Source organism: Triturus cristatus, chromosome 10, assembly GCF_964204655.1.
Source record: "Triturus cristatus chromosome 10, aTriCri1.1, whole genome shotgun sequence".
NCBI classification, from domain to species: domain Eukaryota; kingdom Metazoa; phylum Chordata; class Amphibia; order Caudata; family Salamandridae; genus Triturus; species Triturus cristatus.
The window spans coordinates 1189968746-1189981839 of record NC_140593.1 but is presented as its reverse complement, the minus strand read 5'-3'; the positions used below and the strand labels follow the sequence as shown (position 1 = coordinate 1189981839).

Below are 13094 nucleotides of genomic sequence, written 5' to 3'. Positions count from 1 at the left end.
AAAGGTGTTGCAAATAACTTTAGTGGATGTTAGTAAACATGCTCCAAGTGAAAATGTAAGTGCAAATTATTCCCAGGTTATTGCACTACAATTTATCCCAAACCATAAGGTGGTAGTAAAAAAGGCTACAATGACAAGTGCAGAAATGGAAGGCTTCCGTTATGCTCTAAAAATGCTAAATTGGGTGGTAAATGTTGTCACAAACAGCAATTGCCCAACAAGGTGTTAGTTCCAATTTAGTGAAAAAAACATTGAGACCCTCGTTTTGAGTGGCCCATTTCATTGTTTGCAAGATAAGCCTTAGGGTCAGTAGAATGATGTGATTCTGCAGTGCTGAGATTTCTGCATAATTATGGAATAGAGTGGTTGCCAAATTATCCCTAATTTTCTACGTGATTTGCAGATTTAAAAAAAATATTCTAGCTCAAACAGATCAAATTACTACCAATGCTGCCACTTGTTTTGCTGTACAGAGGCAGGCCCTTTAACGCACAATGGCATGCCAACTTTCTTTTGCTGATTGGGGCATTTTAGGTATTAAAGTGATATCACATTGTGTGGTATTTACTAAGAATGTTGTCTAGTTCTCATAAATATAAAGCTTTCTTGGTTCAACCATAGATTCGTCACATCTTTCCCCAACAAAATGCAAGTAGGGAGGAACTTAAAAACATACTGGCTAAGTAACAAAGTCTAAAAGGGACGCTTCTTTCGCACCATAAAACAATACAGAGAGCAGCTGTAGTGTCACCACATTAGTGCTAAATCTTAGCACATCACGAAACGCTGGGTGCACTAAACAGTTTGGCATGGAAGTCCTGAGTGACTTGAAGAGAGTTAAGGATCAGCTTAAAATTGTGAAAGACCACTAAATAAAATATCTGTGTATTTTAAAACTATTTTAGGCTTTATTGCCTCTCTGGTGTTTTGCTGAATATATGTTCGCTCAACTGCTTTAGTTTACCAAAACCAGGTGCTTCCTAAAATGCAATCGATCAGTGTTAGTGGCCCACTGAAAGCCCTGCTAGTGGCCCAAAGTATGGCTGATGGAGAAGGGATGTCAAACTACGGGCCGAGATGCATTGAGGTGAGAGGAGGAATAAGTGCTCCGTAGACGCCCATTGTCAAATTTCTGAAGTGAAGTAATTATTATTTTGTCGAATCCGAGCTTATAAAGGGGCCACATCAAGCATCAATCATGTAGTAGAATGTGGCACATGACACAACCGGATACACTTCTCTGTAATATCGTTTTTGTCTACACTGCATGTGGCACATTATACTGCAGAAACAGGCCCAATTCATCGGGGGTCGCTTCATGCCACACAGCGGATTAAGACGTAATTCTGTGGACCCGAGAAAAACCATACTTCGGACTGTCTCGATTTGTTGTGTTTGCTTTATGAGATGTAATGTTATGTGAAAACACGAACCTGATGCTTACAGAACGGTATGTATCCAAATATGTAACTAGAACAACAAAGGAGTCCGTGGGTCTATATCGGTCTACCTAAAGCAAAAGCAGAACATGCCAGCTACAAACACAAATTTGGAAATCCCTTCAGGGAGGTCCCAGATGATGAAGCATGCCACTTCGGTGGGTGATGGGACTTGGTCCCTTTTGTAGGGATTTCCAAATTTGTGTTTGTAGCTGGCATGTTCTGCTTTTGCTTTAGGTAGACCGAGATAGACCCACGGACTCCTTTGTTGTTCTAGTCTCATTATTTGGGGATTTGTCCGCGCAGGTCTTTAAACTCCCTAAGACCCTCCAATCAATTGTGTTTTTCGTTCGTCGTGCAAATATGTAACCACATAAGCCACAAGAGGTTTTAAAAAAGTGTATGGTAGATGCAAATAAGGCAAGACCTGAGCCAACAAAACAGTATGTTTCACAAACGTAGTGATCTTTCTTAATCACCTGTTCTCTATAGCTGCTTGGTCCGTCGACTCCTGTTTCACCTTTAAATTCGCCATTAGTGCTACCGCGGTTTGATAGGGACACGATAAGATAAAACTCTACCTCGATGAACACACCGGAACCCCTTGCTTGGTTGTGTACATGCCAAGAGTGGCAGGCCTGCAGCTGAGCCTGAAATGAACCAGGACAGCATCATTCTGTTACTCCAGGGGAGAACTCGGGGAAGTTGGTAGCCGTGTACGTGTGAACAACTGCGCTGTTCAGTCACAGGTCATTCAAAATTGGCTCGCAGGATAAAAAAGGTTTTTGATGCATAATTAAATGCACGTCCCTCGGCAGAGAGAAGGGTCCAGCAAACTGTATGTATCTTACCGCGGTTTTGCGATAAGCGGTACTAGCTTCCAGGGTTCCCTGCTTGTACTGTCACTGCCTCCCGCCATGATTTGGGAAAACAACACTGTTGATGTATAGCGGCTGCTGGACGAGGCATGCGTAACACAGCCATCTGGTCAGGTTAGGCAAAATAAAGTGTGAGACTCAGCCAGTCAATCTCAGGAGAAAACAACCATTTATAAATGCAATAGGACTCGTATTACAAGAGACCTATTGCATTATAAACAAACCTGCGGGCGTCCAAGAACGCATGATCGGGAGTGGGTGGCAGGGGGGTGGTGAGCAGAGAAGTTACGGCCTGCGGGAGGGAAGGAGGGGGGTCAGAGGAACAAAAGAGTTTGCAAAGTAAAGGGGCCGATAGCAATGGAAGGAGAAAAATGGCGACATGGCCATGAGGAGGAGGGACAAAGAAACCGAAAACAAATCAGAATGCAGCATTTCTGATTTAAGCCAATGAAAAAAATGGACGGAAAGTGGGCGGAGCTTCCCCCACTATACTGTATACTGCATGCCTCGCAAAGCGGACAGTGCGTTGCACTGCAACGCTATGCGAGACCTAAAAAGGGTGGTGAAAGTAACCAGGGCAGCAGAAGCAACAAAGAGAGTGCATAGAAACCACATGCAAAAGAGCTACGTGGAGTAGGTGGAGGAAAAACTTATTGGCGAGGAGGCAACGGGAGAGGAGTACGGGAATGGGGAAGAGAAGCAATGTGTGACTGCGCAAGGTGAAGGTGGGGGAAGCAATATGGAGGGCGCGTGTGGTTAGAAGCAAGGGCAAAAGAGCAACATGGAGTAGGTGGGGTAGAACCACACGAGGGCGAGTGCACCATGGGGAGCGGGGGGCAGGGCGAAGCACACAGATAACAGAGAACATTGAGGAGAGAAGTTCATGATGCAGACAGATGGGAAAAACATGCACTCTCATGGAGTGTTTAACCGAAAAGTTAAAAAAAGTGCTTGAAAAAAAGCAAGCACTGGAAGCACAGAAGCCAGACAGTCAAAAGTGATGGTAAAGAGGCACTGCTCCATGGGAGAGACAAACACAAGATTGACAAGCTGGGACACAAATACGAAGCAGGAAAATGACAGCTGACAGGTAAACCAGCCAATAGTAAGTAATTGGCAGGTTACAACCTCCTGTATGTTCTTGGTACGCCCATAATATATCTAGTAGGTAGACCTACAAAGGGTTGTGGGTACATTACGATGCTTTTTTGGGCACAGTAATGATTTTAATTGTGGTTCTAATTTCTTTTCAGAATTATGCAATGGAACGATACAAGCAGATCTCATTATACAAAAGGGTAGGAGAACGATACGAAAACAGTGGCAAGGGAGAACAGTAATAATAAAAAACCACCTGCAGGATTGCGATAGAGACAGTAAGTGAAGGGTGGTAGAAGAAAGAGGTGTGCCGTGGAATCAAGACTAGGCAGCCTTAGCAATATTAGGGATGGCTTCTAGGAAAAACTTTAGGCCCCTGCACTTTTTGGGTCCCACTTAAGACAGCACATGGGCTCTCTTGTACGATGACTTATTACCTTACAGGTGGCTTAGAAGCCTTCCATTGCTTACCACTGGTTGGCTTCATTGCTATTTCATTTGCTTGCTGCTTATTCATCAGCTTCCCTAGACTTCCTTCTTCTTTGTGGGTTGTGGCTCTCCCTGGAGCATGGACGAATTACTAGCCTCCTTCCACTGCTCATTTTTCAGGCACTACTATTTGTAGGTCGAGCCTAGACAGCACATGCGCTGTCTGCAAGATATGTTGTATCTCTTCTGTGGACTTTTGGCATGCCCATTGATTGCCATTGGTTGTTTTCTGTGGCATTCTGAAATGCTTTCTTTTTATTGGTCTTTCACATGTTATTGTCCCTCCTTTGTGTGGCTCGTTCCATCCCATGGCGACTTCACGAAGCGATCCTTCTGTTTGGCCATTACACATTCAGGTTCCTCCTGGTCAGCCATCACAATGTGTTCCAGATGAATGACTACACAGGATAGAAAAAACAGTCTTGGGTTGTGGCTTAATGACAGCAAGGCCTAGCCTAATAATAGCAAATACCAAAGAGTGTGCCAGTGCTGCACTTAACTTACAACAACATTTTTTACTGCGTGTATTGATTGAAACAATACCACTGATGACTACTTTTTTAGTCAGATTTAATCAACAGCAAATTCTTGAATTACATTAAATTTTTCTTTACAACAAATATTCCATAACCCTAATACCACATCTCATAGTAATAACCACATTGTTTTTTGAACATGAATTTTTGAACTTTTTAAACACCTCTTAACGTTATACAACAATATTGACATATACATCACTAGCTTTCTGTACACTCAAACTCACTCACACCCATTCATATCCTTTGTCACATAAAAACAAACTAAGTGATATTGCATACATAAAACAAAAACGGCCATCAACATGGACAGTATTTTGTATCTTTTGAGGACTTTGATCTTTGTTTTTAAGTTTCTACTAATAGATTGGCCATAAATTATAAGGTCTACGGGTTTTGAATCCCTTTTCTTCCTGGGACCCTCGTCAGGACCAGTATTCACTGCAATTTAAATGCAGTCAGAAAACTCCAAGAGTAATAGGCGTATTAAGCGTCCAACCTCTGCTTGAGGTGTTAGTCGGTGGAAAGGACTCAAGTGATTCGTAGCGAGCTACAATCTTTAATGGATCTTGGTCCGTGGACCGGGGTGGCTTCAGGGTTGCCAATTGCACTCAGGCACTTTGTGTCACGAGCGTCCAACGTATCTGTGGCGGGCTAACAATCAGCTGCTCTGCTTCTCGGAGAAATAAAAGAAGGGGCTTACATAACCCTGGAGTACTGTGGTTTTAACCATTTTCGATCCACTAGCTCTCTCACTATATGATTACAGAACGCGAGGAACTCCTTGCGTAGCCTACCAGGAACTGCAGTGTACTATCCTATGGAGTTCTTAGGGTAAGTCCACCAATAAGTTCTACTAACATTTTAAAATATATATTTTATCACCTGTCAGAGTGATAACTTGATAACTTCACGTGGCTCATGCTCACTATATATATAATTTTTCACCACGAATAGAGTGCACCATCACCATAGCTGCACTCAATAGCTCACAAGACACATCATGTAAATAAACAGGGATTGTTTACACGCATTCTATAACCACCATGGTCTTCCTCTTCTTCCACAGGTAGACCGAGCTGCAGGTAAAATACCAGCTAAATTTTGAGAATGCTCACTGTTATTTAGGATACACAGTGTAGATTCAAATGTAGATAGAATAATTTGTTTGGTCCTGAAGAATCGCCAGAGTATTCCTCTACTAGAGCGAGAAACATGTCGACCCCAATGAGGCAGTGTAGATACCCTAGCCCATCACTCTAAGTTACCAACACTCAACCTCACAGTTTTTAATTAGGCGAGGAGGCTTCCTAATAAATTGATTGAGAAAAGCACTCCGAACCCTATTTTAATAATTATTGTCTTTCATCTACATCACTAAAGAACCCCACACTCCCACCTCACCCAGCGGCTGCATTGGATAAAAAGATCTCCACAAGAGTGCTCCCTAAACAAGAGCCCGTCGGGTATTGCACCAGCCGACTCGACGCAGGAGCAGCCCGATGATGACACGATACATCCTGAGGGGTACGTGATCCACGACATCCTGATGGTTGTGTGAGGGCCACAATATCCAAAATTAAAAACCTCCCTTGAATACTACATGGTCTGTCTCGCCCACCTTTAGGAACAGCTTTGTTATATTTTTTTGTATACTTTAGGGCATACTCAGCTGGACCTCCCTCGTAAAGCCCATTACGCCCCCCCTGTTCGTTCTTGATATACCCCACACCTGCTGCCAGCACCCGAGGCAAGACTGGGTCGGAGTAAAGATACCCGGTGAGTGACCCACTGCAAGTGAGCAGTGCATCGCGCATCCACCTACCTTCTGAGCACCGCGAAGGGCAGTTGAAGAGGTGTTGCTGCCCAGTGGGAGCTTCCCACTGCACGAGCACCAGAACTCTGTGCCAGCCTAGAGAGGGGACATAGCTTCAGGCCAGTGGTGGACGTCCCGCCGAGTGAGCCTTCTGCCGGAAGCTGTTTGTGCCCCTGCAGGGGAGAGGTTCAGGGCTGAATGCGAGGCCCCACCAGTACGGTGTGAAGCCTCCACACCTGGAGCTGTAGCACCCGCAGAACCAGAGAGGTTGCTGCGGCCGCAGACACGCAGCTGCGGCACTACTTAGTGATCATGCGTGCAACGCCCATTGGGCTCAAAGGGCTTCAGTCAACCCCCCCCCCCCCCCCCCTCGTGTGTGCCAGCCCGGGCTGAGGCAGCTTCCAGTGCACACACACAGCCGCCCCTGAGTACTTCACAGGTCTTTAAAAGATCATTTACTTGCTAACGAGGCTTTGTTGTTGTTCACCCCTTCTTAGAGCCCCTGCATCTTCACTCTGCATATTGCTGCCAGAATCAGCCCCCCCCCCGAATTTTTTAGTAGCCCCTCCCGAAATTTGGCTCTAGTTGCGCCTCTGCTAGTGATGGTTCATTCTCCCCCACCCGGCCTCCACATTAGCCCACTCATGTGGCAGCCCGACAGGGGAATAACATTTGGTAATAAAAGACAAGCCGCCCTGGGTCACAGACAGCCTGCAATGCCCCCACGACCCTGCCTAAACCAGCGTATGCCGAAGAGACTGTAGAGACGCCCAAAGCGCCATCAATCATGGCCCACAGTAATGAGAAGGCTACCGTGGCCTAGTGGGATTCACGTGTGGTGACCCCTTTCGGGCAGAGTTCAGGTCAAAAGCAACCCACCCTGCCGCACTGGCTCTCCCACACCCCGCGGGATCTCGATCTCAGCGGAGCTGCATGTGAAAAGAAGATGCAGCACCCCTAGCGGTAATTTTCTGCACCGCATCCTGGCCTAAGGAAGAGAAAGACGCTTGTGAGGCAAACCCCAACTGAGGATAATTGGGCAGGTTATGAGCCCCAGCTGCCCTGCAAGAGAAATGCAAATGAGAGGCATGCAGTGTCCCTGCCCCAGGCAGAAGGCACAAATTAAGTACCCCAGTGAAGCCAGGACAAGTGATGAGAGGATCAAAAGGCCCCCTGGTGGCTGCTCGCCCTGCGTGCAGCAGTGATAGAAAGGTGTGTTTGTGTCACACCGGCCGTCCTCTGTCCACAACGAGTGAAGGGCAGGGTAGGACTGGGAAACAAAACCGGCCCTGGCCAAGTGCTCGGCCTCCCCTTCCCCCCGGGGGGTTGGGGGCGCCGCCGAGCTCTTGGCCAGGGCCGGTTTTCGGCTGATTTTGTTACAGGGCCGATTTTGCAGCTATGTTGCAAAAACTGCCTTGTAGGAAAAAAGGCCCCCAGGGGCCCAAAACCAGCCCCCACCCGTGCGGCGCACCGGGGGATTGCCCGGTACCCGCTACGGCCAGTCCGGCCCTGGTGAAGGGCAAAACAACCCTGCAGGACAGCATGCATTTGAGGCTGCCATGTGACTGAGTGGCAAGCACCTAAAGGAAAGGAGGACCCGCAGCGCCCCGCGCTCTTCGCAGCTACAACAAAGGAGTGTTCAGAGAGAGCGCCACATGCCCCTGGTGGGATGCCTAGTGTTGAAAAGGGTAAGACTGAGAACCCCTGTACAGAGAGACTGCTGACCCCGACAAGAAGCCCAAAGCTGCGAAGAGTCAAGTCAAAGTCAAGGTAATGGAACAAGAGACCGCCAAGCCCTGAGCAGCAAAGCCTAAGAAGACAGCAAGCCCCACGTAAAGCACTATAAGAACATGCGCAGAGTGTGCAACACCCAGTGGTTGTCTGATGCCACCGCAAGCGAGAAGAGTGCACTGCATGTCACCAGTGGTGAACAGCTACCACCGCAAGCCAGGAAAACGGGCACGCCACGTGTCAGAAGGACTAAGAGCGCAAAGTCTGTACCCAGAAACTTATAGCACAGGCAGGAGCCCCAGAGAGAGACCTCTCCGAAAAGAAGAAGCAATGCTGAATGAAAGAGGCTGCGCCAGCCGGCCCGCTGCCCGCTGCACAGAATGGCAACCATTGGCCCTGCATGGGGCATGTCATGCAAACTGACTGACCCTACCAAGCATGCCTGAACGGAGGCAGGAGCAGGCGCCGCAATGACACAGGCTCGAGGCTCCAGCGCTATGCCCACGAGCAAAGAAGATGGAAGAAAGGTGACACTCCATCCACGGAGTGGAGCACCAAGAAGGTCCCTAAGGAGGGATAGGGCCTGCGAGAGGTCCACAAGGGTATGAAGCACATCCTATCGACAGGACAAGAGCGAAGTCCTGCAGACAGGAAGCGGCCAGAGAAGTCCTGGTGAAGACAGCACCACCGCAAGAGGCCTGGTCGGAAGACAGAAGAGAGTGGCATGACACCATGTCGTGAATGAGTGGCAGAGGAGATGAGAGTGGCACGATTCCACAGTGTAAAAGAGAAGAGAAAGGTGTGTGACGGACCCGTCACATGGAAAATCCCAAGAACCACAGATGTGCAGGAGGAAGGAAGAAGAGCGACATGCGTCCTCACACCGAGCAACACGTCGCCACCTGCAACACGGCTTGTGCCCAGTGATAATATAGTCATCATTATCAGGGGCATCACCATAAGTCATCTAAGGAGTATCACACCACCAGAGTGGGGATGCATGCCTGCAAAGCAACCAGAGGCTAACATGTTATCCCTGGCGCTGTGGGAGGATGGCCACACCTGAAACCTTCTGTGTGCCTGTGTGAACCTGAGGCCTGCCAAAGAGAGCATACGCGACCATTGGACCATCCACCCTTGGGGTTGCACGAGGCTTGGGCGTGGTCCTGTTGGGAGTTCCCCAGCGACCCCTTTGCACAGCATACGAGAGGCCCCGCACAGCCCACACAGTCCTGTGGCAATCCAGGGGCAAGGGCCTCAAAGGGAATTCCTGTGAGAGTGGAATCCTGACATGAGAGATGCGCCTGCAGCAGCTCCATGACAGACACCAGGAAGCACTGATGTCGTAGACAGAGACTGGTCTTCCAAATACTATCTGACGTAAACCCGTGCACCTGAGTTTGGATGGCCAAAGCACACAAACCCTGAGACAACCACCCTTTGAGGTTGCAAGAGCTACTCGGATGTGGTCCTATTGGCAGCTCCTCCGCGGAGCCTTCGCGCGGCCCACGAGAGTCCCCGCACAGTCCTGTGGCAGCACAGGGCCTCATGGGGATCCCTGTGAGAGGGGAGTCCTGGCAGGAGAGGGAAGTCTGAAGCTGCTCCACCAGCAGGCACTCGGATGAACTTGGGCCTTTAAGGAAGACGCCCATTCATCTATGGCGTCCTCCGTCTTTGCAGGTTTGCAGGCGCCCTCAAAGATATCCACCGCTCCGGATACAACCCCCACTGAACTATGTAAATAGTCCCTAACACCGTGAGAACAACAATGCTGAGCGAGACTAAGACCTCAAGGTCAGGTGGTCAAGAGATCTAGTACTGCCCGGCAAATGGCCTGAAGAGACTCCGTGGTGATGTTTTTGTTTGTTTGTTCTTTCCTACAGGTTGGACTTGGTCATCTTTTTTTCACTTAAGTTTGGGAGGGATGTAGTGTCCTGCAGGACACGGTCTGGTGTTCAGGATTGAGCTGTGCCTACACTATACACCCACCCATCACAGGCGTCACCGGTCATGTGACACTGCTAATGAAAGGGGCCAGGCGCACGTGCCCTGGGCCAGTTTACCAGTACCATACTACTGTGTGTGTGTGTGCATTATTTCTAAGTATGTGGGCCGAGAGCCCACTACTTTACAGTGAGGTCATCATAGCGCACAGACTGCTGATTCCACGGGAGTCTCTGCTCCTCCACCAGAGAGAGAGCCCCCCCCCCCCCCTCCACCCCCTTCACCACAGCGGAAGCACTTAACGCGCGCAATTGAATTATCACCCCTGATTTACACTTCACCGCAGCAAGAGCCGCCTCTAGCGAGAGGTAAGAGTGTCTGTGAGCAGGGGTGGGGGTGGGGGGGGGGGGGCAGGCGCTCGGGTTCTGCTGACAGCGCCCTGCTGCGTTCTGACCTCTGGGTCAAACTAAGCCTCGTGCTTTTCCAGTCTCCCGGTGCAGCCGGGATTTCTTGGCAGGGAGAGCTCGAGCCCAGACCCCATGGCTTGGGTGTCGGCCTGCCCGTACCCTCTCTTAGGGGCATCTCATTCACTGTAGTGGGTACAGGGAAGCCCTACGCCTGGGAGTGCAGGTTGGGGGGCGGCGGCGCTCGAACGGACTCCCACTCACTACATTCAGCTAGTCCAACTGGAATAGCGGCATCAAAGCACTATTCAAATGCTACACAGCGCTTAATTTGTGAAAATAAGTGCCAGGTCTCTCGTCAGGAGGCCCCTGCAGCTTGCTCCACACTCTGCCCCTGCCAGCGCTGCCAATGATAGTAACAACACCGCTACCAGCCATCACACTCCTGCAAGTGTGACAGTTCCGACTATTCCAGGCCCCCGAAGTGATAAGAATGACTTGGGCGGCAGGTAATACTCATTTTAGTGTATATTGAATGAATAATTGACTGGTTGTGGTCATCTCTAAATTAGCCAGACAGCGCCACCTTGTCACCTATTGTCACATGCGCAGGTGTTGGCAATTAAGTGCTGGTGCTGAGCACCAGAAACCACCGGCACAAATTAAGCACTGATGCAACAAGTCTAAACACTTTGGGGAAACTCCTCTCTCCTGGTAATTAGTGAGGGGTAGAAGCAGCTTCTACACCCAGCGCTGCCTCTTGGGGACCCTGATCTCAGGGGCGGGGGTCATAAAAGCAGCAGAAAAAGCAGAAATGGTACTTGGCTCTGAAAGGCATGTTTCTTTCTGTTGCTTCCACTTCTTGCTCTGCCCATGACCTGAGATGGTCAGGCCACGCCGAGAGCTGGGGTGGCCACGGCGCCACCCTGGCATTTCATTGGAAGCCTAAGGGGCGAAACCAGGAGCCAGACGAGCCTCCATGGTCAGCGTCGTTCTAAGGATTTTTAGGGTCCCTGTCCACAACCGCATTATCTGAAAATCGAAGTCTACCTGATGCCAAACAAACTTTAAGAAACGGGGTTTTCATTAAAAACAGCCGAAATGTGTCTTTCAGGGGGACCCAAAGGATCTTTAGGATTGCACTGGGCACAGCGAGATGTACTCAGAGGTTGAGATAGGCAGAGAAAAGGAGAGAGGCCGAGTTATAGAAATAGACTAGAGCAGGAGAACGTTTACTTTCCCCAGGGGCCCCTTGGAAGATGGGGGCCCACTCTGCCCATGCCTTAAGACGTCTCTGAGTGGATCCATGACCCAAGAAGCGGGACTAGGTGGAAACCAGAATCAGCCCGCACTGCAAGAGGCCACAAATAGAATGGGTCCAGGGGGACATGGTCCGATCATGGCTGTACTGTGCTTTGAGAGCACTCCCTAGCCTGTTGCCCACTGGGAAAAGGCCGAGAGCCCGAAAGACCTGCCGGGCCTGTCCACACGACCTGAGAGCACTCCCTAGCCTGCGGCCCACTGGAAAGAGGCCGAGAGCCCGAAAGACCTGCCGGGCCTGTCCACGCAACCCGAGAGCACTCCCTGGCCTGCTGCCCACTGGGAAAAGGCTGAGAGCCCGAAAGACCTGCCGGCCCAGTCCACGCGACCCCCATCTAGTCTTAGGGACCCTCACTGTGGGTCGGGTTTGTACATTTTTGCCAGAGATGAATTTTGTTTCCAGTCCAGACCTGGGGGGGGAGGGGACTGTTGATGGGTAAAGGATGATAGAAGGGAAACCTTCTGATGTAATTGAGTGTGTGCAGGTGAAGTCACTTCTGCTATCCTGCCATTTTGGTGAACCAACATCCATGTCCTCCTTACAGTGTTTCGCTGTCATTTATGAATAATTTCTTGTGTTCACGGAGTCTCTTGGAGTGCCCATACCATATCTGCTCGTCTGGGGTAAAATCTTGCATCTGTGACGAATGTCAACGTGCCCTCTTTCGAGTGTGGCACATTCAGACAGTCTCACCTACCTTGTATCCTGGTACACTCATATCATATTTAACAAGCATTAGCAATGCAATAGGTCTCACATTATTAAAGTTTGAGCTATTGGCATTGCTAAATAATGTAACCCCAGTAGCTCAAACTCTAATAATGGAGGGGGGGGAGAGAAAACCTAAAGGGTGAAAGAGAGCAACATAGAGCACATAGGGAAGAAGAGAAGTACACAGGGAGACGCTGGAAAACACATGCACTCTCATGGAGTGCTTAAACAAAGAAAAAAGTAGTGCTTGAAAAATAAACAGTGGAAAGCCCTAAATAATATATCCATGCCCCGGGAGAGGGACAAACACAAGAAGAGGAAGTAAAGCACACAAGCTGAAGCAAGTAAATGAGAGTGGTGACAATACAGGGAACCAATGGTAAACAACGGGGAGCTATATGCCCACTGTAGACTGACTATACATCTTGCAACATACAGCACGTGCAGTGCCTAGTAGGCTATACCTAAAAACGTTAAGGCCTTATGCCACACTTACATGATGCTTGACCACACCAGCACCCGTTGTCAATTAACACTCCTGGTCTCACCGGCACCCCGCCTCTGACTAGCGCCGCATCGCCACACGCTTGGTCTTGCGCGGGAACACCCCGCTGTCTGCCACTGCCTCCTGGACTGATGGCCTGTCATAGCACTCTCATCGTGGGTCTATGACGTATTCAAGCAAAGTTTGACCCCTTCTCCTCTTCGGCTCCTTTCTTCTCTGTCC

General features: G+C 49.3%; 1 protein-coding gene across 2 annotated transcripts in view; it reads right to left on the bottom strand.

Annotated features, from left to right (window-relative positions):
* Nucleotides 1-3496: 3496 nt before the first annotated feature.
* LOC146797002 (uncharacterized) overlaps nucleotides 3497-13094 on the bottom strand; it is a 126073-nt gene continuing 116475 nt past the window's right edge. Inside the window, exon 8 of one of the 2 annotated variants that reach the window (XM_085629596.1) lies at nucleotides 3497-4302. In XM_085629596.1, coding sequence (XP_085485722.1) covers nucleotides 4178-4302 — 125 coding nt within the window. In that variant the 3' untranslated portion in view covers nucleotides 3497-4177. The remainder of the gene's footprint in view (nucleotides 4303-13094) is intronic. The other variant, XM_085629599.1, reaches the window with a different exon arrangement.